A 27916-nucleotide genomic window follows, 5' to 3' on the forward strand; every position below is an offset into this window, starting at 1 on the left:
GAAGTCCAAAGAAAATGTGAAAATATGTCAAGATCGATGTTACATTGTTTATCATGTCTATTTTTATTGTAAAATTTAATAAATTGCTTTAAAAAAAAAAAATCAATAAGCAGCACAACAAAAGCTGTGAGAATGACAATAAAAGCATTCACACTATACAAGCCATTCACCCACACAGACTTATCTCCTTGTTTAGAATGATATATGCATGACTTTATGCTTAATTGCAATTGTTCTTTTCTTTCTCTGTTTTTATTTTTGTTTCAGCTCCTAACAAGCAAAAGCAATTTTGCCCCAAGTAACTCAATTAAGGATATCATGCATGCTAGAGCTTCAGTATCATCAAAATCACACAACAATTAACATAAAAAGGAAGTGTAGTTCAAAGCTATTGTTAAAAAACACTTAAATTTTGACAGAAAGACTGTATATAAAAGCAAGCATATGGAGCACTCTGTCATGCCTGAACATATTTGTCCTAGTCATTGATTTAAATAAATAAATTTGAAACATGCACACGCACACCTCTGTCACTACACTTCTACCATTACATTACACTCCTACCATTAGATCCATTGGTGAAATGAGAGCTCCATAATGGCGGAGACTACCTTTACACCTAAGGAACTTGGCTAAAAAAGAGAATTTGCAATATATTTGCAGTCCATTAACTGGCATGGCATGTCATCAGCAGAGTACAGTTAAAATATGGATAACTTAAATTAATTTACACGATCAGACTTAAAGGTGGTGAGTCCAGGTGCCCTGAAGTCTAATTGTAAGGCAAGCCCTCAGTTTTAAGATTTTTCCTAAAGCACTTCATTTCTGGTTGCAAATAAATTATGGATCTTGTACTTCTAATCTGCAAATTGCTTTATTTTTAGTTATCTAGATTTCCCCTCCTAGCACTAGCCCCAGGGTTAAGGCTGACAGGTCTATAATTTCTTGGACCTATTTTTTAAAAAAATGAAATTATGTTACTCATGCTGCAATCGGCAAACACTCATCCAGCTGCAGCCCAAAATGTGAAATGCAGAAGTGGAATGGATGCAAAGGGGAAGATGCTACAGAGTTGCTTCCTTGCTTAATTTTCCACCTCCAGGGCTCTACCCCATCTCCAAATCTGCCCAGAACTGCTGTAGTGGATTCCAGTGCCATATTAGCACTGCTGGGCATGTCGTTTTCCCAACCAAGCAAGATTTATTGTCCAGACCCAAACAACAACAACAACAACAACAACAATTTATTATTTATACCCCGCCCATCTGGCTGGGTTTCCCCAGCAACTCTGGGCGGCTTCCAACAAAATATTAAAATACAATAGTCCTTCAGATATTAAAAGCTTCTCTAAACAGGGCTGCCTTCAGATGTCTCCTAAAAGTCTGGTAGTTGCTTTTTCCTTTGACATCTGGTGGGAGGGCGTTCCACAGGGTGGGTGCCACTACCGAGAAGGCCCTAACTTCACTTCTCGCAGTGAGGGAACCACCAGAAGTCCCTCGGCGCTGGACCTCAGTGTCTGGGCAGAACGATGGGGGTGGACACGCTCCTTCAGGTACACTGGACTGAAGCTGTTTAGGGCTTTAAAGGTCAGCACCAGCACTTTGAATTGTGTTCGGAAACATACTGGGAGCCAATGTAGGTCTTTCAAAACCAGTGTTATGTTGTCTTGGCAGCCGCTCCCAGTCACCAGTCTAGCTGCCGCATTCTGGATTAGTTGTAGTTTCCCCATCACCTTCAAAGGTAGCCCCACATAGAGCGCATTGCAGTCGTCCAAGCGAGAGATAACTAGAGCATGCACCACTCTGGCGAGACAGTCTGCGGGCAGGTAGGGTCTCAGCCTGCATACCAGATGGAGCTGGTAAACAGCTGCCCTGGACACAGAATTGACCTGCGCCTCCATGGACAGCTGTGAGTCCAAAATGACTCCCAGGCTGTGCACCTGGTCCTTCAGGGGCACAGTTACCCCATTCAGGACCAGGGAGTCCTTCACACCTGCCCGCCTCCTGTCCCCCCAAAACAGTACAGTGGTACCTCGAGTTAAGTACTTAATTCGTTCCAGAGGTCTGTTTTTAACCTGAAACTGTAACCTGAAGCGTATGTAACCTGAAGCGTATGTAACCTGAGGTACCACTGTACTTCTGTCTTGTCAGGATTCAACCTCAATCTGTAAGGCACCATCCATCCTCCAACCACCTCCAGACACTCACTCAGGACCTTCACCACCTTCACTGGTTCTGATTTGAAAGAGAGGTAGAACTGGGTATCATCTGCATATTGATGGACACCCAGTCCAAACCCCCTGATGATCTCTCCCTGCGGCTTCATGTAGATGTTAAAAAGCATGGGGGAGAGGCCGGAACCCTGAGGCACCCCACAAGTGAGGGCCCAGGGGTCTGAACACTCATCCCCCAACACCACTTTCTGAACACGGCCCAGGAGGAAGGAGCAGAACCACTGTATAACAGTGCCCCCAGCTCCCAGACCCTCAAGATGGTCCACAATGTGGGGAAGAAGAAAAGATGCCCAAGCAGCCTTCCCAATACATGCACACACAATTTATTTATAAAAACAATTATATGTACTGCGATTTCATGGGGGGAAATCAGAGCATAACATACTGTATATACAATAAAAAACAGATCAAAACTAAAATAATGCACCACTAGCTAACATCTCTCTCTCTCTCTCTCTCTCTCTCTCTCTCTCTCTCTCTCTCAGCCGCTACTCCAGCCCCTACTCCAGTGCCCAGCCCCTACTCCAAAAATATTTGGGGTCACAAAAGAACTGAACCCCCAAGAGCTGGCCCCCCTGCCTACCACCAGCATACAAACTTGGAGCCTGGCAAACTTCCATGGGCAAAGGAATTTCCCCCACTCCTTGCTTTCAGCTACTAACAGCAAGCAAAATTTCCCCCCAAGTAACTCACAGCCATTCCTATTTGTGTCCCATTGAGTTCATTTGGAGTTATTCAAAGGTAAACAAACTGCAGCTTCTATTAACGTTAACATGCGTGTTAGAGCTTCAGAAATATCCAGAAAAATGGGGTCAGTGTTGACAAGGTCCTGCTGTCTCCCCACATTTGCAATGCCTTATTTGCAGGTTGCCTACAAGTATTTTTGAGAATATTTTAATATTATTATAGACTGAAAGTAGCAACAAAAATCCCCAGCTCCTCTGAAACTCATGGAAAGTAACACATGCTTCATGGTACACATGCATTTAGCTATTTATTGCACTAAACACCCATTAAACTGTCATGTACTCTGACTCTGCTGTGCAAGACAGTGACAATGCTTTTGTTGTGCTCTCAGAAAAGCTATTTATACACTCTGAGTCATGATTCTTGAAATGGTTTCTTTCACCACCTATTAAAAATTAGAAGCATCATTAATTCCTACAAAAGCCACTGCATGTGCTCACTGTTTGGCTCCTTGGAGAAAGGAAACGTTTTCATTGTTTCAGAGTCCTATTGAAATTACAAAGATTTCAAAATCAATATAGGGTGCAAGTGTGTTCACCCATACCTGGGTATACTGAATATGATGAGCCTTGCTTTGCAACAGATACACTTTAATATTTCCTTGCACATCACAGGACTCATTTTGCAACATTCAGACTCATTTGGGCAACGCTTTTAGAAATGCTTCACCCTTTCCTCTGTTTAAGGTAACTTTTTGTTTGGCAAATTAAAAGTGCATGCACAATACAATTCTAGTATACCATTTTACACTGACATAAATCTGTGCTGGGTTGCCAAGGATCTAGGCGTGTGTTTGCGTGCGTGCGTGTGTGCGCACACACACATACACTGTCCAGTCCTTTGTTTGTGTTCTATCAGGCTTTCTTGCAGTTAACACTTATAGGACTGGAAGCTTCATTTTACCCAACAGCCTATAAAAGGATTCCTAAATCAAGTCCAATAAGCTTGGATATATAACAGAGAATCCCATTTTATATTAAATGTTTGGCCTGGTCCCTTCTTAAGAAACTACAAATAGTGGCTTGGCCTGGCTGAAGACATGCAAAGAACAAGATGGCGCCTTTGCTCCATTCCACATACAGAAACCTACGATACTGGCAGCTGAACCTTCTTTCAGTACTGACAATGGGACACTGTTCTCCACCACATTTGAGGGCAGCAGACTAACTCAAGGAGAGCACAGCTCTGTCCTCCAACATCTCACTACCATTATCTGCAGCTCAGCTTCTGCTGCCTGAGATGACTGCCTCACTCACTAATGCAGGAGTGGGAAACCTCTGGCCTTATGAGCCTAACCAGGCCTTCCAGGCCAAGTCATGCCCACCTGCCCTACACCTGACAGCCTAAAAACACAGGAGCCTCAGGCCAATAATGCAGAACTTATGTATACTTTTGTATACATACACATTACCATCTATCAGCCCCTCTGTAACTGACCTTAAGGTAGCCAAAGAAAAATTAAAGTGAGAGACTGTGGCATGAAACCATTGAGAGCACCATTTCAATGCTCTAATTTGTTGTTTGAATTGGCACAGTAGGTTTGTTTTTATTAAACTACATGTGTTCATTAGCTCGCCTGTGTTATCCATTACAGTCATACTTTGGAAGTCACATGGAATGCGTTCCGGAAGTCTGTTCAACTTCGAAATGCTCAGAAACCAAGGCGCAGCTTCCAATTGGTTTCCGATTGTGCAGGCACACCGGAAACAATAGTGGAAGCCACGGCAGACGTTTGGCTTCCAAAAACTGGAACACTCACTTCCGGTTTTCGATCGTTCGGGAGCCAGAACGTTCAACTCCCAAGACGTTCAGGAGCCGAGATACTACTGTACTGTACTGTTTTGATGTGAATGCCACTATTAGTGCAGCTGCAGAGACCACATAACACCGGTCTTGAAAGACCTACATTGGCTCCCAGTACGTTTCCAAGCACAATTCAGAGTGTTGGTGCTGACCTTTAAAGCCCTAAACGGCCTTGGTCCAGTATATCTGAAGGAGCGTCTCCGCCCCCATCATTCTACCCGGACACTGAGGTCCAGCACCGAGGGCCTTCTGGCGGTTCCCTCACTGCGAGAAGCCAAGTTACAGAGAACCAGGCAGAGGGCCTTCTCAGTAGTGGCGCCTTCCCTGTGGAACGCCCTCCCACCAGATGTCAAAGAGAACAACTACCAGACTTTTAGAAGACATCTGAAGGCAGCTCTGTTTAGGGAAGCTTTTAATGTTTGATGTATTATAGTATTTTAATATTTTTTTGGAAGCTGCCCAGAGTGGCTGGGGAAGCCCAGCCAGATGGGCGGGGTATAAATAATAAATTATTATTATTATCTGTAGTTTATGGCATTTCATTTCCTTCTGATCACACTGTTTACAATCTCTCTCCCCCGCTTCCCTAGTGTAAGTATGTACCTGCAACTCAAGACAACACTTTATACATCTGATTGTTATGTACTGAAGTATATCAGACGACACAGCAATTCTTCAAACAGCTCTTCTTTATTCAGAGGCCAGAACAGAACTGAACGGCTCAGTCAGCCTGCTTATATAGAGCTCCAGTACCATGTTACTGTAACAACTTTCTAAAACTATCCAATCACTGAACGTCACTTTCGATCCTTCATTTGCATAACTATCTACAGTATCCATCCAATCACTGAACGTCACTTTTGATCCTTCATTTGCATAACTATCTACAGTATCCCCCTGCTGGCCCAGGGTGAGAACTTCAGTACATAACACCCCTCCCCACCGAGATAAAGCGTTAGTTACAATCGTAATGGTTTCCTTATATACAGCACTACACGTAATGGTTCAATTAGGCACAAAAGCATATCGGTTACATTTCACATACTTCCACATACTTAGACCAACAGTGTTACATATCCAACAACATAGTCCTTTAAATAAGTTGGGCACTTGGAAACTCTGCCAGACTGCCGGGGAGCGGTCCAGTCCAGTGGGCTGCCCGATTCTTGCTGAGGCTGTGGCGCGACCCTAGGTGGCGTTGAAACCAAGTCCCCTGGATCCGCTGCTGTGGGTGTAACCTCCGCGAGTGGAGTTGGCGGAATGTCAGGCATGGCAGTGGTCTGAGTCTGTGGGAAGTCCGGCAGACCCTCTTAAGTGGCTTGGTTCGGCTCCACGCCCGCAGTCTGTGAGAGAGGTGTAAGTGTCTGTTCCGGAGCCACGAGCACAGTTGGGGGCACCACGGTAGTGTCAAAGTCCCCAACCCTGCGCCTAAGCTGGTCTATGTGCCGGCGCCACAAGCTTCCGTCTTCGAGCGCCACCTGGTACGAGCGAGGTCCCGTGACTCCCAGTACTGTGGCTGGCACCCAAGGAATGTCCTCCACAAAGTTCCGGGCAAAGACCTGGTTTCCTGGAACAAATGACTGTGGCGCGTTGGCACAGCCTGGGGGTTTGGCCACGGCAAAGTCTGGGTGCAGCCGGTCAAGCGGAGACCTGAGGCGGCGGCCCATAAGCAGTTCGGCAGGACTCTGCCCTGTGGCCGCATGAGGGGTGATGTGTTGCACGAACAAGTATTCGGCAACCCCCTCATGCTAGTCTCCCCGGTCCAGGTGCCCCAGTGCCTCTTTTGCGGAGCGCACCATTCTCTCCTGTTGCTGGATGGATGAAATGGTGCTGTTAGGGCATGGTGGATGCCCAGTCCCAAAAGGTACCGCTCAAAAGTGCCTGATGTGAACTGTGGTCCATTCTCGGAGACAAGAACATCAGGACACCCATGCGTCGCAAAGAGGCCTCACAGCACCCGGATGACGGCCTCGGTAGTGGTGGAGGGCATCAGGGCCACCTCCAGCCATTTGGAATAGGCGTCCACCACTACCATAAAGGTCCGGCCGCGAAAGGGGCCGGCCAGATCTAGGGGCCGGCCAGATCTATGTGCACCCTCGACTAGGGTGTCTTGGGCGTCTCCCAGGTGTGTCCCTTAGCTGCCGGTGGCGCAGGCCTCGATTCTTGGCACGCTTGACAGGTGGAAACCCAGGCAGTGATGGCATCGTCCATGTTAGGCCACCAGACATAACACCGAGCCAACGCCTTCATTTTGACTATTCCCGGGTGGCCAACGTGCAGAGCCTAAAGGACACGTTGACGGAGTCTTTGGGGAATCACGACGCGGTCTCCCCACAGCAGACAGCCGCGATGAGCCGAGAGTGGGTGGCTAATGTGCAATGACCTGGGTGGGGATGGAAAAACTGCTTCCTTCTCTTGAGGAGGATCAGTGGAGCAGCTGTCTGGGCTCTGAGCCTTTGGGCGGTGTGGGGAGGGGGTGTTAACTAAGAAGCATGTTTTGAAACGGGGAAAAAGTTGCCCGGCTGAGATGGACAAGGCACAGCTTTCATTTGCAAACGGCCAGAATACGGGCGAGGCGAAGAACGTGTTGAAATTCCCCTATTTCCCCCCCCCCCTCCATCATTCAGTTTTTAATTCATTAATATTTGTAATAACAAATATTTTTACAAAGGGGGGAGACTGCACAGCACAAGACAGAATTCCAGCCCTGATAATGTGGCAGGTTGGTAGGAAGAGACCATTCTGGCGATTGAGAGTTTGATACAAGATTCAGGGTTGTACCGGTAAGATTGGAGCTGCTTCTCTTTACAGGCCGAGCTTGGTCCTCCGCCAGTGTCTCCTTTTGGAGTTGTACCTGATTTTATTGCCAGTTTTCATGCGGATCCATTGCGGGATGGGCCGGTTCTGCTTCTGCTTCTTAGCGAGAAACCGCTTGATCTTGAAAGTCTTGTGGGAAGACATACTCAAGCTCACCACAATGGCTACAAACGAAAAGAGCTTGAAATGCCCCGATTACGCAATTGTCCACACCCTCAAAATCTGTTTTGCCCCCCGATTCCCTTCCTAAGATGGCGGCTTCGGAGACGCCTCTTCCCAGGATCCGCTCCCAAGAAGGAGGTCGGTGCACAGACTATTAAAAAAGAAAACAAAAAACGGAGCAGCTTAGGAAAGCCCTCTGCCCGCGGCCATTTTTTTTACAGAGTCGACCTGCGCATTTGCCAGTCTCTTAAATCCACTCTCCTAAATGAGGCAGAGTCTCAGCAATGTTTGGAGCGCGTGGAGGAGGGAACACGGTGACAGAGAAAATCAGGGTCGTGCAGCTACGGCGGGACGACGCTGCTAATGTCGCTGAAATGGTCAGTCAGGCGCAGCGAACTAGGATGTGACGTCATTAACGTGCGTCTCCGGAGTGGAAGGTCCCTCTTGACGCTATACGACCGGGACCGACAGAGCGCCTGCGGGAAGTTGCCGTGGGGCTGGATGGGGGCTGCGGCCCGGGGGAAGAATGGCGAAGGGGCCCTGCAGAGGAGGGAAGCTCCGCGGCTGCGCCATTCCTCCTCAGTAGCCGGCGGTGAGCTCTTCGCCCGTCCCTCTCCCGCGGGCCGCCCCAGTCGGCTCAGGGTAGCTGGACGCCTCCCTTTCCCCTCCATGCTTTCCCCATCCCGCCGCCTTCTCCTGGCGCTTCCTCTTCGCTTTTCCTTTTCTCTCTTTTCCTTGAACCGACCGCCGCGCCCCTTGATTCATTTTCTCCTCTGCTGGCTGCTTGTTTCTTAGGGCTCGTCGTTTCGCTTTCATAGAGCCCCTCGCAGGGGGAGAAGGTGTTGCCAGGCCGGCGGCTCGACTCTTGAGGAGGCTGAGAAGGCAAGATGTCTTCTGGACTCAGGGCAGCGAGCCTCCCCGCCTGGAAGCGGCACATCCTGGACGAATTGAGGCGACGGGACCGGTTGCAGAGACAGGCCTTTGAAGAGATTATCTTGCAGTGTAAGTAAAGGTTTTGGTGGCTGCTTGAAAGTCTCCAGCTTAGCTCCAACAGCATACATTGTTCAAAACTGACTGCCAACCAAATGATTGTGTGTGAGAGGCCATAGTGTGTGAGGAAGGTTATTCTTGCGGGATTGTAAACAACTTGTCGTCTGGGTGAGAGTCTCTTGAAATTTTCTTAGTCAGATTGAAGTAGCCAGCCCTGTTTTAATGGCCTTATACTTATAAGAGCATGTATGGAGAATGTTGCTTTTATAATGTTGTTTTCCGGTGCAAAGGTTATAGTAAGTAAAACATTATCATCTTATTGCTGGATTGTAAAACTGGTGGTTTCTTTTGTTTTTAACTGAACTCCTCATTAGATAACAAGCTCCTGGAGAAGTCAGATTTCCATTCAGTGCTGGCTGACAAGCTACAAGTGGAAAAATATGACTTGCCAAGCCGGCATGAGATCAGGTACTTGCTGAATCAGTACAAGTGATGGTTACTGTGTCTGGTGTTGTTCCTTTTCCACCAACGATGGCTATTTGTCATAATGGCTATGTACTGCTTCCAGTATTAGTGAGAGAGTGCTGTTGCATTCATGTCCTTCTAGGGCTTCCTATAGACCTCCGGCTGATCACACTGAATGCAGAATGCTGGAATTGATGGGTGTTTGGTCTGATGCAGCAAGGCTTTTATGTTCTTAATATATAAATATATTTTAGCTCTCTTGTATAGCAGTTATTAAAACTACAGTCATACCTCGGGTTGAAGTTGCTTCAGCTTGAGCGTTTTTGGGTTGCGCTCCGCAGCGACCCAGAAGTAACGGAGTGTGTTACTTCCGGGTTTCGCCACTCGCGCATGCGCAGACGCTCAAAATGACGTCATGCGCAGAAGCGGCGAATCATGACACGCGGACACAGGTTGCATTCGCTTCAGGATGCGAACGGGGTTCAGGAACAGATCCCGTTCGCATCCAGAGGTACCACTGTACTGCTAAGAACTGCTATAATGCTCATTGTCTGATCCCTGTACATATTTTCTTGGATGTAACTTCTCAATACCATTGGGCTTACTCCCAAGGAAGGGTACATATTATTTAATATTATTTAATAACATACGCTAAATGTGTTGGTAATACTAGGTTTTTGAAAAGTTTAGCTAGTATGATTTTGAGCCATATAGGATATCTATAGGGTATGAAGAGAGAATGGATGTTCACTATATCTGCAGGAACTGCGGGCATTTATCTTGGAGATCAATTCACCCATAGCTAAAATGGTCAACAAAGTACATAAAATCACTGGTGTAACGAACAGGAAAAAAGAAAATCTTGATATGGAGATACGGTGCTCTGCTTATGTAATCTAAGTTCTACATTGAAACATTAATTTTACTCTTTTAAATGAAGTTAAATATGTTAAATATAGGGATAGCCATCTGAAACAAAAATTTTGATAGAAAAATGGATTATGGAAATTGGATAAAAAGTAGTTTGATATGCTTTGTGAATTAAAAACTCAGAATTTTTCTTTTCTCATCCTCTGGAAAATTCCAGTCCAGGACACGATGGTGCAAGGAATGATTGTCACATGCAAGAAATAGCCCAGCTTAGAATTAAGCATCAAGAGGAGCTGACAGAGCTGCACAAGAAACGTGGCGAGGTTAGGAGCACCCATTTTATCCATGTGTAACATTTCAATACTTTTCTTTTGCAGTGGTACCAGAGTAATTATAGGCTTACTGTGGGATTCAGAAGTTTGAAAACTTAACTTCTGTACAGTAGTACCTCGGTTTTCAAACGTAATCCATTCCAGAAGACCATTCGACTTCCGAAACGTTCTAAAACTGAAAGCGGAAGCCTCAGTTCAATAGGGAAACTCAAAACAGAAGCCGCATCAGACGTTTGGGTTCCAAAAAACATTCGAAACCAAAGCATTTACTTCCAGGTTTTTGGTGTTCGGGAGCCAAAGCATTCAAAACCGGAGCTGTTTGAGAACCAAGGTTTGACTGTATTCTAATATTGTGACATTGGTTAATAATTATGCAGGTATCTCTTCAAGGAAAAACAATAAAGACACTTAGGTTGTATTCAGCTAACTTTTACTCAGAGTAGACCCTTTGAAATCAACAGACCTATGTCATAGTTATAACTTTCGGTAGATGTATTCTAAGTGAAAATTAGTTACATGGGTCTAGCAAATATTCCATATGTTTTCAAAGACTAGAGTAAATATTTGTAATAAATGTTTTAATAAATATTTAATAAATAATAGTATGATTTCAGCATGCATGAAATGTTATGCTAAGTTGGCAGGTGTATGTATACTTGGGTGTTCAGGAAAAGAATGAAACACTGAGGTTAGAGGAAAATCGAACACAAAAAGTAGACTGTATTAATAGTTGCTTTCCCTCAGTAACATAGTTTCCTTCACAGTTGGCCCAGTCTGTGATTGACCTGAAAAACCAAATACAACAGAAGGACAGTGAGATGCAAACGAATAATACAAAGTGAGTAGAACCCATTTACTACTTACAGAATTTGATTTTGGTGCTGGATGCCAATTTTTGGTTGAATTCTCATTAAAACTGAGTGTCTTTGCCCACTTTAGGCTGGTGCACGTGCTCTGCCCTTTCCCGGGGAAGCCAGACCTGGCTGTGGTAACACATGCCTTGGTTACACTGGATTATTGCAAAGTGCTTTACATAAGGCTACTGTTAAGAGTATTCAGATGCTTCAGTAGTCCAGAATGTGGCAGCAAGGAGGCTGGTGGGTGGGTGCCCTTGGTATCTTACTACACCTGCCTTGCATAGCCGACACTTGCTACCATTTTGCTTCTGGACTCAATTAAAAGTGTTGGTGACTATTTTTAGGGCCTTAAATGTCTTGGGTCCATCATAAGTGAAGGGACTGACTTATTTTGTACTCACATGCCTGTTGTCGTAAGAACAGGTGAAGAAGCCCTTATTTATATCCCACATCAGAAGCACGGTCTGTAATAATGTCAGGGGGTTTTCTCAGTGGCCACACCAACTTTGTGGAACATTTTGCCCTTGTGAAATTTGGATGCCCACCTCTCCTGCTATCACTGGTGGGTGAATACCTTTTTATTCTGACATGTTTTTGCCCTGACAGGTAGCTGGTGGCTTTTTTTAATACTGTGCTTTATCTGCCTGCCTGCCTGCCTGTTTTTATTTCCTTTGGTTTTGTTATACTATTTAAGTGATCTTTAAGTGTAGTGAGCTACCTGAGTCATGTTTAAGAATTAGACTGGGGTAAAGTAAAGGTAAAGGGACCCCTGACCATTAGGTCCAGTCATGACCGACTCTGGGGTTGCGGCGCTCATCTCGCTTTATTGGCCGAGGGAGCCAGCGTACAGCTTCCAGGTCATGTGGCCAGCATGACTAAGCCACTTCTGGCAAACCAGAGCAGCGCATGAAAACGCCGTTTACCTTCCCGCCAGAGCGGTACCTATTTATCTACTTGCACTTTTTATGTGCTTTTGAACTGCTAGGTTGGCAGGAGCAGGGACCAAGCAATGGGAGCTCACCCCGTTGCAGGGATTCAAACCGCCGACCTTCTGATTGGCAAGTCCTAGGCTCTGTGGTTTAACCCACAGCGCCACCTAAATAATAAATATATGGGTTGCCTCTCTTAAAGGATTGTAGAATATTTGCAGAAGATATCTGAACTAGAGACAGATTGCCAGGACCTGCGGAACAAGCTACAAGATCTTGAAAGAGCCAATCAGACTCTTAAGGATGAGTATGATGCACTCCAGATTACCTTTACTGCCCTTGAGGAAAAACTGAGAAAAACTACGGAAGATAACCAAGAGCTGGTAACACGCTGGATGGCAGAGAAAGCTCAAGAAGCTAATCGGCTCAATGCAGAAAATGAGAAAGATTCCAGGTATGATACCAGCAAGTTAAAACCTTTGAGTTGAGCTTAAATTTGCAATAGAAGCCCCTCCCCAAAATTTATTTTCCCCAAATGTTATCCCCATCTTTTCTGGATGAACATAGAAACTCTGTGTCTCTGTGTGTAGATCTCAGTATTTTTTCCAGTAATCCTGGCCACTTAACGACTCAGTGAATCGTGGCAAAGGGCATTTTTTGAGATTGAAGTCGATCTGAATGTAGAGCAGTTTAAGAATGGTTTATGTAATACAGCTTGTGTCTGTTCAATTGGTCCTCACTAGCCTCATTTGCATGCATGCTTGTAATGCTAATCTTGTATCCTGAGTGAAAGCGTTGGGTGAAGTTTGGAGCTGGGTACCATTTGATGACACCCAGTTGTATTTCTTTGTGCCATCTGAGTCAGGGAAGGCTGTGTGAATACTGAACTGATGTCTGGGCACTGTAATGGGCTGGAGGTGGGGCATAAAACTGAGACTGAATCCTTGTCGGTTGGTGATTCTCATGTCCCAGAATTGGACAAGTGACCTTCTGAAAATAGGATTGAACTCTACCAAGGCAGTAGAAATCAATATGACATAGAGATATTTATTGAAGCACTTCTTGGTATTGTGCTGAACTCAGTAAGACAGTTGGGATTTCAGCCTCTGATTATTGGACCCTTGATATTTTTGAATCATTTGCACACTCCTTCAGAGAAGGTCAGCCAGTGACAGGATTTCCTAGCATTTCTGTTTTCCCTCATAGAAGACGGCAAGCCAAGCTTCAGAAGGAACTAGCAGAAGCTGCAAAAGAGCCGCTGCCAATTGAACAGTAAGTCTTCCCTCACCTCATTCTTCCCTAATGTCTACATGTGCCAGTCCTAGGAAGCAGACACAGACCCCACAATGAACATTACTGGTCTGTTCAAGCTTTGAATGTTCTTCATTAAATTTTGACTATAGCATTCTGCACTTTGAAGTGTGCGGTCAAGTGGGGGAAAGGTTCTTAATTTTACCTGTAAGAGAACGGAGGAATGCAAAATAAGTTCACAACTTTTAAGTTGGCAGTGTTGTATTACTTGATTGTAGAAATGGATGAGATACAGTGGTGCCTCACAAGACAAAATTAATTCGTTCCGCGAGTTTTGTCGTCTTGCGAAGCACGGTGTCGGGAAAGTTTTGGAAAAGCTTCAAAAATCACCAAAGTCTTTAAAAACCTCAAAAAAGGCTACCACACCGCGTTCTATGAGTTGCTCCTTGAAGTCAAGTCGCAACTGTATTAACGGTGTTAAGAAAAAGGAAACAAACTTGCAAGACGTTTCCGTCTTGCGAAGCAAGCCCATAGGGAAAATCGTCTTGCGAAGCAGCTCAAAAAACCCTTTCGTCTAGCGAGTTTTTTGTCTTGCGAGGTACCACTGTAGATAAGAGATGGGAAGGGTTTCCCTGTGAGGTCAGGAAACTGGAGGTCCCTGCATTGTGAGCATTAGGGAATGCAGTGGGGGACCAGCAAAAAAGGAAGCCGGCGAGCTGTTGCTGTGGTGCGTCTCCTCCTTCAGCAGCCTCTTTGGAAACGAGAAATTTTCCACTACATCACGAGTTCTTAACCTGTGGTCCATGCACACCTCTGAACCCCCAGCCAACCATTCTGGGCTATCCTTGGCTTGCTGATTTGAGAGAATTCACAAGGCAGTGGTAGGGAAGACACCTCAAGCTTCCACATCAAATTGAATTTCCTACTTTTCTGGAAAGTAACAAGCTACTGTTAGTTTATACTTACTACATTTTTAAAAAAACAACAACAACCTACAATCAAAAATATTTTAAAATATTGATCTAAATTACTAGTATGTGAAAGCTGATCAGTTCTGTGCTGAAGGTTTCGTTGACATAGAGTACAAATTTGCTTTCTCTCATTTTCTTTTATTATCCCTGGAGTGCACAGAAATCACACTTTGTAAAATGTAAACAATGTATGCGGGCTCAGCTTGAATTTCAAAGGCAAAATTTGACTGAAAAGAAAGGGTAGAATCCCACCTTACTTAGATGCTCAAGGCAACTTAGGTTTGGATTGGGCAAAACCAATGCTTCACAGTAAAAATACTCTAAAAATCAACAGGTAATAAAAACAAAAAAGCAAATAAAACATCAGTGGTAAAACTCTCCTTACTGTTAGGCTAATTATTCCCATAATTCCTTAGTGCGCATAAAGAAGGTGTCTGTAAAAGTGCACTTTCCCTTTAGCCATATAAGGAAGCAAGCTTATGAATTCTGTTGAGAGGACAGGGAGTTGCTTAGCCCAAATGCCTGAATGTCCTTCAACTCTCAAATGATTCAAAAAAGGCACGGTCCTGTCCTCCAGGGATGACGATATTGAAGTGCTGGCGGATGAAACCTCTGACCCTGCTGATGAGACATCTCCGGTGCGCGCTGTCAATCGAACAGCCAGGTAAGAAGAATGGGGATAAAATAATGGATCCCCTGCCCTGATCCACAAGAAGCTAATAAAGAATTTCAAGGGTGGGGGAAGGAATTGCACATATCCTTAATGGTGTAGCGGTTTGAGAACTGCTGCTATTGTATCCTGAAAGGGAAAATACTTTTGAGAGAGTTGTTATTTCCAGTGTGGATGTATTTGTGATTTCTTGGCTAACAAATGCCAGCATCTGAGGAAGCAGTGAATGTACTTGAGTATATCTCCTATGCAGTCCCTGTTGGGTTGGAGTTCTGTGTTCCCATTCATTTCATTGGGAAAAGGTCCTGTGAACTATGCCCATGCCATTCAAAATATCAGTAGTTGTGAAACTCTGTGAAGCATCAGAATTGTTTTCCACAGAAGCTTTTTTAGCTAGGGAGATTTCTTTTTTTACAATATCATTATACTTTAATGGAAGTATCCCAGAACTACAATTTCCTGACTTGTAAGTTCTCCTAGGAAAACAGAGTGTGAGCAGCTGCTGCCTTGTTTTCCATAAATTCCCTTTGCCATGCTGGTTCTTGTTTCTGGAACTGGAGGGAGCACTGCAGCGCTAATGCAAAGGAGGCCAAGAGCTGGCGGTGTGGTCAGGTCTGTGGTCCTGTTCCAATGAAGAGGAGGCATGATGTGGCGCTGTTGCAAACAGTTCTTCTCTTGACTGAAAGGACCATGGCACAGCTACCTAAATTGGCTCTCACAGCTTTGGAGAGCTGTAATTAACCCATCACTCTGTGTCTGGATGTGGCAAAGCCCTGTAATAGTGGCAGCAACTGCAGGTGGAAGGGAAGCAGGAAGCAGGCTGGCTTTAAGTATTTGGAAGACTGATAGACAGAGAGAGTGATGGAGGCAGATCTTTATCTCCCCCACCCTTAGTGGGCCAAAGCTCTTATCACAATTTTTATTTTAAAAATAAAAATATATCCTTTTCTTATGAAGCTGCTCTTTCAGTTTCATATTCGGCTATGAAAATATTTCTGTATAAGCTCCTCTTGTGGATCATAACCACCTGATTGCTTTGTTTAGCTCTGAAAACTTATTTCTTAATACAAATTCTTAATTTTATTCTCAAAGTCTAAATGGCTTAAACCTCTGTAAGGTGCCTCCTCTTCCTGCTGTTAGGCCAACATGAATTGCGCTCAATTCATAATTGGTGATGCGAGCATTTTTATTTCTTCAGTTCCAACGTGGTGACTTTTTTGACTGTCCTGAATTTGAATTTCCTGCTTGAAGTTGGGGTTTGAGGAGAAATGCTCTCCTTGTTGCATGCTGTGGGCTATGTGTGTTTTTGATCTCTGCTTGAACAACAAGATTTAAATCTGTCCTCCCCTCCTCTTTAGTAAGCGACACTCCCAGCCAGCTGGAGGCCTTCTGGACTCTATCACTAATATATTTGGGTAGGTTAGAATACATTCGCCTCTTCTGTTACATATCGGTACAATATGCACCAATATTACGTTGATGCAAGGATTGCAAACAGTTGTCCTTATCTCAGCCTTTTTTTCTAGCTTCTGCCTCCCTGCCCCCTTTTTTTCTTTTGTTTTCAACTTCCTGTTCCTTACATCTGCTGTGTGCTGACCTCTGATCTTTCCCTCCAGTCTGTCTGAGTCTCCCCTTTTGGGACATCACTCTTCTGATACTGCCAGGTGAAAATTCGCTTGAAATTATTCACACTTAATCCAGCATGTGAGTGAGGGATGTTGAAGTAACTGCCTTGTTTTGATGTTGTTAACTGTAGCAGTGAAAAGACTTCCCTGTTGAAAGGTGCACTTTACCCTCTTATATGAGGGCTGGGTTAAAAGCGAGAGCAAAATTAATTGCTAAGTTAACTGTAGTTGCAATGACTGTGCTGTGGCCTTTCATTGTAGTTCAGTCCTGCACTGAGCTGAGCATCCATGTCTAGGTGTAGAAATGCAATGTGAGCTTTAGACTGAGGAGTATATACCTTTGCAATTCAGTGGGATTTACTTTATATGGGAGAAAAATAAACATTTCTTTAAAATAAATTGAAAAGCTGCGGGAACTTGTCTTAGCAGTGATCTTTGAATTGATTAGTTTTAACTCAGGACTCCATAAGGCTGCTGTAACGTTGGTAAGTCCTTCCCCAGGCCAACAGCAACCTCAAGTTACCATGCCATCCATCAGGTCCACGGGAGAAATCAGTTGCAAAGATTATAGCAGCCAGGGGAGTCCCAACCATGCAAAGCCATCTCTGTGGGTGTAACCACCCAACTGCTGTTATACCTGAATCGGGCTGAAGTTTCTCTGCCCCTTCCCTCCCATTCTTACTCTATTGTGTAGTCGGGATCATCTCCCTGCCTATAATTTGAAGACAGAGCTGGTTCCCACCTGTGCCTAACTATATGCATTGGTTGTGCCCTTTCTCAGGAGACGCTCTTTATCCTCATGCCCCACCCCTCAAGATAACATGGAGGCACATCCAGGCGCAAGCAAAGAGGTGCGAGTCCCTACCACCGCTCTGTGTGTCTTTGTAAGTATATTTGAGAGACATTAGATGTAGAACTTAGTAGCTTAACGTCTAGGTAAATCTGTTTTTTGTTTACTGATGTCATCATTATGTAATTGTAACCATTTATGCAGACGTCCCTCTCTTGCTTTCATATCTTCACTCACTGTGCTTGCAGTGGTGAGTGTGCTGCCATCTGCTGGTGAGCCTGACCTGTTCCAGCCTGCCTTCTCGCAACTTTGGAGCAGCAGAAATGGGAGGGAATCCCTGACCCCTCACCAGCTCCAAGATTGGGAGGAAGGCTAGAAATTAACCTGGAGCCTAGGAGAGGAGCCAAGTGATTGTCCCTGGCAGAGGGAGAGGCAGGGTCCTGATGCCCACAATAATTGGCTTGGCTGACAAGGGCAGCCCGAAATTGGGACCCTGTTTTAGAATTTTCTAAAACAAGTCACAAACTCATTCATTAATAGATGTTTTGCTGAGGTCAGTGATGATGTCATAAATCTCTGATTGCACTGGTGAATTGCACACCCGCTACTTTCTCAGCTCCCAGCAGCTTTATGCTTTCTATCTCCCATCCACACTTTAGTAATGCTGTGAGGTGTTATGAGGCTGCTGACAATATGTGGATAAAGTCAGTGCATGCTGCCAAAGTGTAAGCGGCGTGGCACCGACTCCTATCTGACAAAGTGAGTCAAGGAGCCGGTAGTTTTGGGATGTGTCTTAATGTGCATGATCTTTAGTTTTCAAGCTGAGACCTCATGCTTGTGAATGGTGAGAGAAATTCGTTCCATCTAAAATATAATGGGCAGGAGTCCCCTAACTATCTTAGCTGGTTGAGAGACCACAGCCATTGTTCTAGGGATGTTTATTCTAGAAAGCTGGTTGTTATATATGCTTGGTTTCATGTGGTTGAAATCAAACAGGAAAGTAGTAGTTTTGACAAATGATCCACTTGGTGTTACACTGTGTGAGTGTGGTTCATGCTTCAAGCTTGCAGTATCTCTTGTAGGCTGGAGTGTCTCTTGATACCATCTATAACTGTTCATGTCCTGTTTCTTTTCCATCCCCCTAGGATGCGCACGACGGGGAGGTGAATGCTGTGCAGTTCAGCCCTGGCTCCCGGTTACTGGCAACAGGAGGCTTGGACCGGAGAGTCAAACTCTGGGAAGTTTGCGGAGGTAAGTTCTTTAAATAGGTACAAATGAGCTTCCTCCTAAGATTGATTCCATAGTTGACATCTTCAAAATAATTGTGAAGATCTGCAGCTACAGTGCAGAACGTTTGAAAGAGCCATTCTCATAGGGTGACTAGGATGTTGGGTTTGGATGTAGGAAACTCATCTTCAACTCCCCACTCAGCTGTGATGATAAATGTCTTCTCCAGAACTGTTTGCTACTCAGAGAAGGGAGAACTCATCATTCCAGTGGGACAGCATTTGCTTTGGATGCAAGAGGTTCCAGGTTTGGTCCCAAACATTTCTAGTGAAAAGGCTATTGGGTACCAGAACTGGGAAAGAGTGTCTGTCTGTGTTGTCTGTCTTTCTATCTGTCTCTTTGACCAAGACTCTGAAGAGTCATTGTCAGTCTGACAGTGGACCCAGTAAGCCAGAAGTAGTAGTCTGTCTTGCTTGCAGATCAGCTTCCTATTGCCAAGAAAATGTATACGACTTACAGTTGTATGTCACTGATCCTGAAATATCATATCTGTGTCTTTTCATTATGATGTTGCTTTTTTCAAATACTTTCTTTCAATATCTGTATAACAACATCAGAAATCATCCCAAAGTATCCCTCCATAATGATACATGACTTGATAAATTGATTTATTGTGATGGTTTGATATTTTTTCAGGCCGTTGTTTTGTGTATTTTTGTTGCACCCTGCCCTGACATTTCTTTGAATGAAGAACTAGTTTTAAATCCTCTAAGAAAATAATGAAATGAAATAAATACATGTTACTCTTGCTTTTGGCTGAATGAAATAGACATGGGTTCAATCTTTTCCCTGCCTCCTAACTCTTGTTTCTTTTTTCTTGCACCACAGAAAAGTGTGAACTTAAAGGCTCTCTATCTGGCAGTAATGCAGGGATTACAAGCATAGAGTTTGATAGTGCGGTGAGTATTTATTATAGCCCTTTTTTTTTTGCAACTGTTTCCCACCGCACTTCCCAAACCATGTCTCTGAAATAAGCACAAAATAGATAAGGGAGGAAATGACACAATCGTCCAGAAATAGGTACAAAATTTGAGCCATTTTAGCACTGATTAATACTGTCCTTTTCGTAAGATTGACTTGCTTATGCCTTTTGTATATAACATGCACTGATTTTTTGCCAAGGTATGAAATGTCACAGTTTCATAACTTGTGAGGCACATGGCATAAATCTCTGCTTCTTTTGAGATCTAACAGTGTTTTGCTGAGGTCAGTGATGAACAGTAAAAGGTCTGATTTGCCCAGTGGTTTTGCCTCCTTTACCATCGCAGCTCCCAGCATTTTCGCTTCCATCATACTCTAGACATGCTATGATTGGGAGAGTATTTGCTGATAAATAGAGATACGTTCAGTTTGTGTTACTCTAGAGCATTGGGTAGACGTGACTGACATTGTTATCCAACATAAACAGATAATGGAGTTTTTGAGGTATTGGAGCCACTTTATGGGTATATGATCTCAAATTTTTAGCTGAGACCTCTTTTGCAGCAAAACATCTTTCTCAAGAGCTCTTGTCAAGTTATCAGCTGTGGCAGGAAGAAAGTGGGAGAAGGAATGGGGTGGGGTGGGGCACTAAGTGTGAAAAGATGGAGCAGTGGTAGATGAGTAGAGAAAATTGGGTGAGAGGTTCTTTAACTTCGGGTAAGAAGGTGAAACAGAAAGCAGCTTAAAGACAATACAGAATCTTAATGATAAGAGTACTCACTGTCTCAGCATCAAAAGAGAGGACAGGAAGAGACCTAATAGGAGGTCAAGAAGAAGTAGCAGGAAGTGGCAGTGATCTGAAATAAGATGGTGACAGACGGATACAATATTCCTTTGATGCAGATGACCACACAGGTGGTAGTGGTTCTAGAAAACATTGCTACAACAATGAGAGAACCAGGTGCCCTCCAGTTGGTGGTGGACCAGTGGGGACAGTGGGTTAGGTTGCCTGGAAGTTGTAGTCCACACAACATCTGCAAGACCAGAGGTTCCCCATCCTTGCTCTACAAGAAGAAAGATCATATTGAAAGAGTTTAAAATTGTGTTTCCCCAGGGTTCTTATTTATTAGCCGCTTCAAATGACTTTGCCAGTAGGATCTGGACCGTGGATGATCATCGGTTACGGGTGAGTATTTTTCCCCCACAGGTGTGGCATGTATGCCTGCTTCTCACTTGTCTTCTGTATATCAAAAAGTGTTAGAAAATTGTAGGGATGTGCTGCAGGATTTTAACTGCAGCTCTTGATACCTTTCAAAATTGAGTGGCTAGTTAATCTCTTTTCTTCTTTTACTTACAAAGAGCTCTTACAGTTAACCTGGCGGATGCAGATTGCTGATACGGGTAGAATGTACTGTTTGAGAGATCAGCAAACCAGGAGAGGTTCTGAAGGAGAACCTTCCTGAGAAATTTTTATACTTTGCAGAATTTTGCTTAACATTAATATTAAAACACTGCTGAAGAATGATAATGGCTTTGGTGGAAGCAGACCAGTTCTAGGTTGGTGAACAGATAAAAGTAGTTTCTCCTTTGCATTTTGAAGTTGGTCTTTGTAAGCATAAAGACACATTTCACGTTCATCTCTTTCACTCTCTAGTTTGCTCCCTCTCTGCCATGCAAACTGCATGCAGATGGTCCAGCTTCCAGCAACTCCAGTTCAAAATCGTCTAGGATAGGATAGCTGCAATAGCCTCCACTGTTAGTTAGACTAGAGGCTCGAACGGACCCAGTAGAAGGAGCTTCATTTAACTGTAAATACTAATATGTGTGAACTTGGGGGGGGGGGAGGCCTCAAGATTCTAGGAATTGCTTCCCTGAAAGACTGTGACTCTATGCTAGAGCACCTGCCTTGCATGCAGAAGGGCCCGAGTTCCATCCCCAGTAAGTCCTGGTAGGGCTGGAGAAGTTTCTTGCTTGAAACCCTGGAATGCTGCAGCTAGTCAGTGTAGACAGTACTATGCTAGATAGACGAATGGTCTGACTTGGTATAAGGCAGTTCCCTATGAATCAGACCAAAGTCTAGCTAGACTAGTATTCCATCTCCAAAGATGGCCAGCCATATATCTCTGGGAAGCAGGACAAAGTGGTGAAAGCCATCTCCTGTTGCATATCCCTGGCACCAGGTAATTTGGGATATACTCCCACTGAACTCTGAGTTTCCATTTAGCAATCATGGCTCATAGGCCCACCCTCAATGGTTGCCGACACCTTACCCAACTAAGAGATGTGGATGCGGTCTTCTATACAGCAGGTGCTTGGCAAACCAGCATTTGGCACACCAAACTAGGATTGTTTAGATCTCAAACCGGGTTTGTGTCTGGGTAACATTATCAGCGTTCTGTTCTTGCTAAATGGTTGGATGGCATGGCTAGAGAGAGCAACTGTTGCCAAGCCTTTTCACTAATAGGATGTCAATCTCTTTCTAGCACACGCTCACGGGGCACAGTGGAAAAGTCTTGTCGGCCAAATTCCTATTGGACAATGCGCGCATTGTATCTGGGAGTCATGACAGAACCCTCAAACTGTGGGACCTGCGCAGCAAAGTCTGTAAGGAAGCTATTCCACGTATACAATAGCAGTTCCCTTGCTTTTGTGTGTCTCGCATGTGTTGAAGGGCACAAGAGCAGCACTTTTATTGACTTGTTATTTCTCAAAAGTGTACAAGCTTGGTACTGGTCACCCTTCTATTAAGATTCTGATATCTACTTGGAATCAAAACTAGTTTGTTCTACCATGTTGTATTACCATAATGCTCAGCAAGAGGGCACCACGTCATCGTTCTGCTTGAGATTCTTGTGACAGCGTCCGTCTTTGGAGCTACTTTGCTTATGATTAGAGGGGTTAGCTTATGGGGCTGGCGTTCTTACTGGTTAGTCACAGTTCTAGTGAAATTGGATTAAGACAGTAATTGTGTTTGGTGCCTGAGTGATGGGTTCAACTGTTTGGTTTTTTTTGCTGAGAGAATAGTATGGTTGGAGTGTGGGGGTTATAGTTGTTGTCTTCTCTTTTTAAGGCATAAAAACAGTGTTTGCTGGCTCCAGCTGCAATGATCTGGTCTGCACAGAACAGTGTGTGATGAGTGGACACTTCGACAAGAAAATTCGCTTTTGGGATATTAGGTAAGATTAAGGTGGAGGATGCGCTGGGGTAAGGGAACATTGAAAAGGCCCTCTGACTTAGCTTTGGTTCATTTGTAATGGGCAACATGATCAGTGAAGTTCCGCTGCTTCCAGGGCATGGGAGATTCCTTGAGCTGTGATTTATTCAAATAGTTCAGACTGCACAGTTCCCTGCAGGATGTTGCACAGCTGTGTCTTGAGTTGTTATTAATGTCGGGGTTGCATGAAAAGGAGGTGATAATTTTTATTGAAAACAACATGAGCCATTACTTAAATACTCCTCTGCATGCATGAAGATTAGAAATACGTTTGTCTTTAAATTCTTGCTCACGTGCTTGGAAAAACTAATTCTGTTCCAGACTGCAAGTGGTACAGCGCAGAATTTAACTAATCCTGTGTATAGCATGTGAACCGTGATATCTGGTTTCCATCCCTTATTATAGTATGCTGCTGCTAACTAGTGAGGCTTTGCATTCTCATATGCCTGGCAGCACCGAGCAAATGCCTCATATGCCAGGTAAGCAGCAGTGTTGATTGAACTACAGGGCACTTGAGAGGGATGTGTAGTCTTAAAAGTAGTCTTAAAAGAAATGCTAACTCTTGTCACCTTCTGTTTTTTAGAACTGAGTGTGTGGTGCGGGAAATGGAATTGCTTGGTAGGATTACAGCTCTAGATCTCAATCCAGAGAGAACAGAACTCCTCACCTGTTCACGAGATGACCTCTTGAAGATTATTGATCTCAGAGTCAGTGCTGTCAAACAGACTTTCAGGTGAGTACTGCTTTACAAGTGGGTTGTGGAGTTATAAGCCTGCTGTATGTGTAGTGTTGCTACTAGGACTGCAGGGTTAGCCATGATGATAACTGGCAAAGGTAGTAAGTAGGCTAGTCTGGTCCTGGAAAAGCTCTGTTTTGTACATCTCATACTAATACAGAAGCTTGTTAAATCCAGGAGGAATCCAGGTTTGTGTATCTAAGGGGTGCTGTGAGGAGTTCCCTTGTTGTTGGGTTATTCATATTTGGATCTGTAGAGATGAAATGTCAATTATTTCATAGCTGCCCTAAAAGTAAAATGTGAAAGATAGAGTTTTATTTAACCTTTTTGGGGGTTTTTTGGGTCTTTTTCTTCCAGTGCTCAAGGGTTTAAATGCGGGTCTGATTGGAACAGAGCTGTATTCAGGTAAGCAGCAGTGTTGATTGAACTACAGGGCACTTGAGAGGGATGTGTGATACTTTTCATTTTATGCACTCAAGATCCTGAGTAATCCTCTTTATTAAAAGTAATGTTGCATTTCATGTCCAAGTAACCAGAGTTCCAAAATAATTTTTTTATTCTAAGAATTAAGTTACCCAGTTTTAGCTTCAGAATTTTAGCTTCCTTGTGTGAATGTTATTATTTTTGCACATGCTGCTTACTGGGTGCTACATAGTGAAAGATCTGATCAATGGGTGGTGGTGGTGGTGGTGATGATGATGATAATAATTGTTGTTGTTTATTTGCACCTCACCCATCTGACAGGGTTGCCCCAGCCACTCTGGGCAGCTTCTAGCATATATAAAAACATAATAAAACTTATTAGCAAACGTGGAGAGATGAACTTGGTACTCTCCCTTCAAGGTAGATAAGGGGTTCTGTGCTTGTATGAAGCTTTGGACTCAAGATTCTGTTCCCACTGTTTAGTAAGAAGAGATTTTAGGTTGAGTGTCTCGTTAAACTGGACTAATTTTCCTGAAAAAAATTATGAATTCTAGAGCCCCTAAGCTAGCTTGTAGTGCTGGTGAGTGGAGCACACTCTATGGTGCCCTAGACAAGAAGAAAGTAATTTAGCATCAACTCTTTATTGCATTGCAACTAAATGTGTGCTTTCCCCCACTTCCCCAAGCTGACAGAAGGGGTGTCCCCATCATTCTATTCCTTTATGACACTTTGCCACCTGGCTAGACAAGCAGCTGTTCTACCATAGTCACGTTGCTGGGTGGAATTTTGGAAATAGTGCAGATTAATTGCCAAATATCTGCAACATGGGTACCTTGCCACCTTTCATCTACTGCAGTTTGTGTTGAATAATTTGTGTTGACACCACTACTATAGTCCTTTCTGACTCTCTGAAGAGAGTCTGTTTAGTTTATGACTTCAAAGCTTTAGTTTAAACTATGGCTAGAGTGCTGAATTTCTGGGAGGCTTTGGTGGGTGAGCTTACATAGGGATTTTGCATTATGAGCACAGTATAAATTAGTGATGGAGGCCAGTATCTTGACAAAAAGGTAAATAAATGAATCTTTTTCTGCTCTTTCCCTGAACCAAACTCATGATTCTTCAGCCCTGATGGAAATTATGTGGCGGCTGGCTCAGCAGACGGGTCACTCTATATTTGGAATGTGCTTACTGGGAAAGTGGAGAGGGTACTCTCCAAGCATCACAGGTGAGGCAAGATGATGCTGTCAGAATGCCAGAGATCTTGTGTGATGGTGAGGTAGTTACATAGAAGCCTGTAAGCTGAAGTTTAACACTCCATCAATGATTGGTTTAATGGCTAAGGCAACAGTCCTAACCCCACTTACCTGGAAGTAAGCCTCATTTAATTCAGTAGGGCTTAAATCTGAGTAGACTTGGTTAGGATCACCCCATAATTCAATGTATCATTGGTATGCATTGAGATTAAGAAATGACATCCGAGCAAACTTGAGTGGCTCAACTAAGTTGCAGCACACGCTTTAAAAAATGAATCAACTGAGACTGAATAGCACTTTTTTTTTCTTTAACCTGGACTCTGAGTGTATTCCGCAATCTAATAAACTGATTTCATGCTTCGTTTCAGCAACTCAATCAATGCTGTGGCATGGTCACCATCTGGAGCCCATGTGGTCAGTGTGGACAAAGGAAACAAGGCTGTGCTGTGGTCTGAATTTTGACGTGAAAGCACAAAAACCAGCATGCCAAAAACCTGCATGGGAGGGCAGTGGTCCGCATCTGTCTGGACAGGGCAGAAGTCCAGTGCCTAACTTCAGGCAAAAGTCTTTTGCTAAACACAAAAGTTTGGGTCTGGGAAAGAGCTGCTGATGCATCAGCCAAGGAAGAAAACCCCTTCCCATCGAAAGTATGTTGCTAGCATTCAACCTCCGTCAAGGATTGACTTCATTGGGTGGAGTCATTTAAGATGTATCATCTCTGCATTGGAAAGAGTTTCCACACCAGACAGCAGTGCCAAACAATTCCTTACTTTCCAGTGGCACTTCAAGCTCTGGAGTGTTCTAGCAGAGTTCCTGTTTGTCCTGATGTTATGCATGTGCTGTCACCTGTGTTCTCTTCTGTGGGCTGGCTTAAGATGCGATGTGAAGGATCCTGAAACATAGGAAGGGTGGGGGCTCAGCTGTAATGTCATATGAACAAGCCCATGACATTGGCAGTTGCGTCGAGGGAGACACTAGCATTTACTAAATCACAGCGCCCTGTATCATCTTAAGTTGCCTTTGAGGGAATTGTCTGTTCTAGGGTTGTTGTTTTTTTCAGAGATGCTGCATCCTCCAAAGGCTTTCCAGGTGGCAGTGGAACGGATGCATTTTAATGTGACCCAGTTTGTACTGGGTTTGAATTGTGAGCTAGAATGATAAGCGCTGCTGCTGTGATGAAGAATGTACCACTAGCAAGACTTCAGCACCAAAACCAAATACACGGTTACTTCTGCTGTCCTCCTTGTATTGGAGCCTCTTGAGTGCAGAGGAGCAAAGGTGGGGGGATAGAGCCCTGAATGTAAATGTCCTGGTGCTGGCAAATTCAGATCACTTGCCACTGAGAAAATGTGCAATATTCTTCCTGTGTTCAAGCTCTCTCTCTTTCTCTCTCTTCTCTGCCATGGAGCAGGGTGGTTGGCTTGTGCCCCTCGGTATTCAAATGCACAATATGGTTTGGGGAGGGGCCAGCTTGTGGCACTGAACATTGATGCAGCCAAACACATTTTCCACATCCAGTGGGCTGTGAGACAAGCCACCAGCATTTAATTGCCTTTTAATTTGCACTTTATAATTTTGCTTCCTTCCTAAGCTTGTTTTTGTAGGGAAGTATTTGTATTGAATGGCAGAGGTGAGCAGGAATTATTCATGTCCGGGGGTTTTGCCAGGGGACCCCTCTTGTTTTGACAACTTCTGCAGAGGAAAACAGGACACGGGACAAAGATCTTATTTATTGTATTAATCCGCCCACTAGTACTTGACCGGTTATAAATAAACCTGTGTCCTGCTTCTAAATCCACGCTGCTTTCCCTTTCTTCTGTTATCCACTTTGGGCAGGGGAAGTGTAGAAAAGTGTCTGAACAGATGGCAGAAGACTTTCTCTTAAATTGTGGTGGGAAGTAGGAAGCTATTTACATGTGGGCTCTGCTTGTTGCTGCTGACCGTTGTGTCTTGCTGCTGTTGGAAGGTGGTGGAGGCAGAAGAAGGGATGACTCAGGTAATTTTCACCTGAACTTAACAGCCTAGCTAAGCATTCTACCCAGGAATCTGTTTGTAAGGTGGTCAAATGAGTTTTTCGTTTAATACTGCAAAGGGGGGAGTTCACATCACAGCCTGCAGAGGTTTAGCATCCTTTCAGTGTAGTCTGCACACATTGTGGCTCTTTAATTTCTCTCCCTCCTGTCTACACAGCTGATATTTAACAATTGACACAAATTTGTGACGTAGTTCAGGTCTACTGGAGCAGACAATTCCACACACACAGCCTGGAGCACCTTCCCTTGATCCAAACCTCCGCAACCTCTTGTCTACGAATTGGATCACAGCAGGTTTCCATAGCAAAGCTGCCGAATTATTTTCACGTCCTCTTCCAAAGACCATCAACATGGCAGCATCCAGAGTAAAAGCTGCTCACTGCAAAAAAGGTCGAGCTGGTCTGTAAGCGAGGTTGGTGGGCACCTGACTGGTGTCTTCTCACAGCAGCAGTTCCATATGCAACAGCGGCTAGGAGTGGAGAGAGTTAAACCTGGTAGAATTAAACCCTCCAGGTTGAGGAAGGGCTAGGAACAGCG

The 27916-nt window shown here is 44.2% G+C and overlaps 2 protein-coding genes and 1 long non-coding RNA gene across 7 annotated transcripts; 1 reads left to right on the top strand and 2 right to left on the bottom strand.

Annotated features, from left to right (window-relative positions):
• Positions 1-230: 230 nt before the first annotated feature.
• Positions 231-6140, bottom strand: LOC308477360. Its single transcript, XR_013986509.1, has 2 exons — positions 2738-6140; positions 231-2695 (listed from the first exon to the last, which is right to left on the bottom strand). It is a non-coding gene; the product is annotated as an uncharacterized lncRNA (long non-coding RNA).
• Positions 6141-7400: 1260 nt separating this feature from the next.
• LOC308477357 (large ribosomal subunit protein eL39) lies at positions 7401-7786 on the bottom strand. Its single transcript, XM_081005867.1, has one exon. It carries the CDS (start codon positions 7742-7744, stop codon positions 7589-7591), a length of 156 nt encoding a protein of 51 aa, XP_080861993.1. The 5' UTR covers positions 7745-7786; the 3' UTR covers positions 7401-7588.
• A 401-nt stretch (positions 7787-8187) lies between these two features.
• Positions 8188-27144, top strand: ATG16L1 (autophagy related 16 like 1). 5 transcript variants are annotated; one of them, XM_081005834.1, is made up of 20 exons: positions 8188-8404; positions 8558-8764; positions 9127-9220; positions 10305-10410; positions 11184-11257; positions 12408-12659; positions 13412-13477; positions 15005-15091; positions 16456-16512; positions 16714-16761; positions 17504-17606; positions 18658-18763; positions 19628-19698; positions 20835-20906; positions 22204-22324; positions 22791-22896; positions 23518-23667; positions 24028-24075; positions 25217-25318; positions 25715-27144. In XM_081005834.1, exons 2-20 carry the CDS (start codon positions 8650-8652, stop codon positions 25806-25808), a joined length of 1872 nt encoding a protein of 623 aa, XP_080861960.1. In that variant the 5' UTR covers positions 8188-8404; positions 8558-8649; the 3' UTR covers positions 25809-27144. The 5 variants fall into 5 exon arrangements, with proteins under 5 accessions (XP_080861960.1, XP_080861959.1, XP_080861962.1 ...); XM_081005833.1 differs by having other exon boundaries at positions 8190-8354; XM_081005836.1 differs by lacking the exon at positions 16456-16512 and having other exon boundaries at positions 8190-8354.
• The last annotated feature ends 772 nt before the right edge of the window (positions 27145-27916 follow it).

Source organism: Podarcis pityusensis (assembly GCF_964106645.2).
Source record: "Podarcis pityusensis genome assembly, chromosome: 5".
NCBI classification, from domain to species: Eukaryota; Metazoa; Chordata; class Lepidosauria; order Squamata; family Lacertidae; genus Podarcis; species Podarcis pityusensis.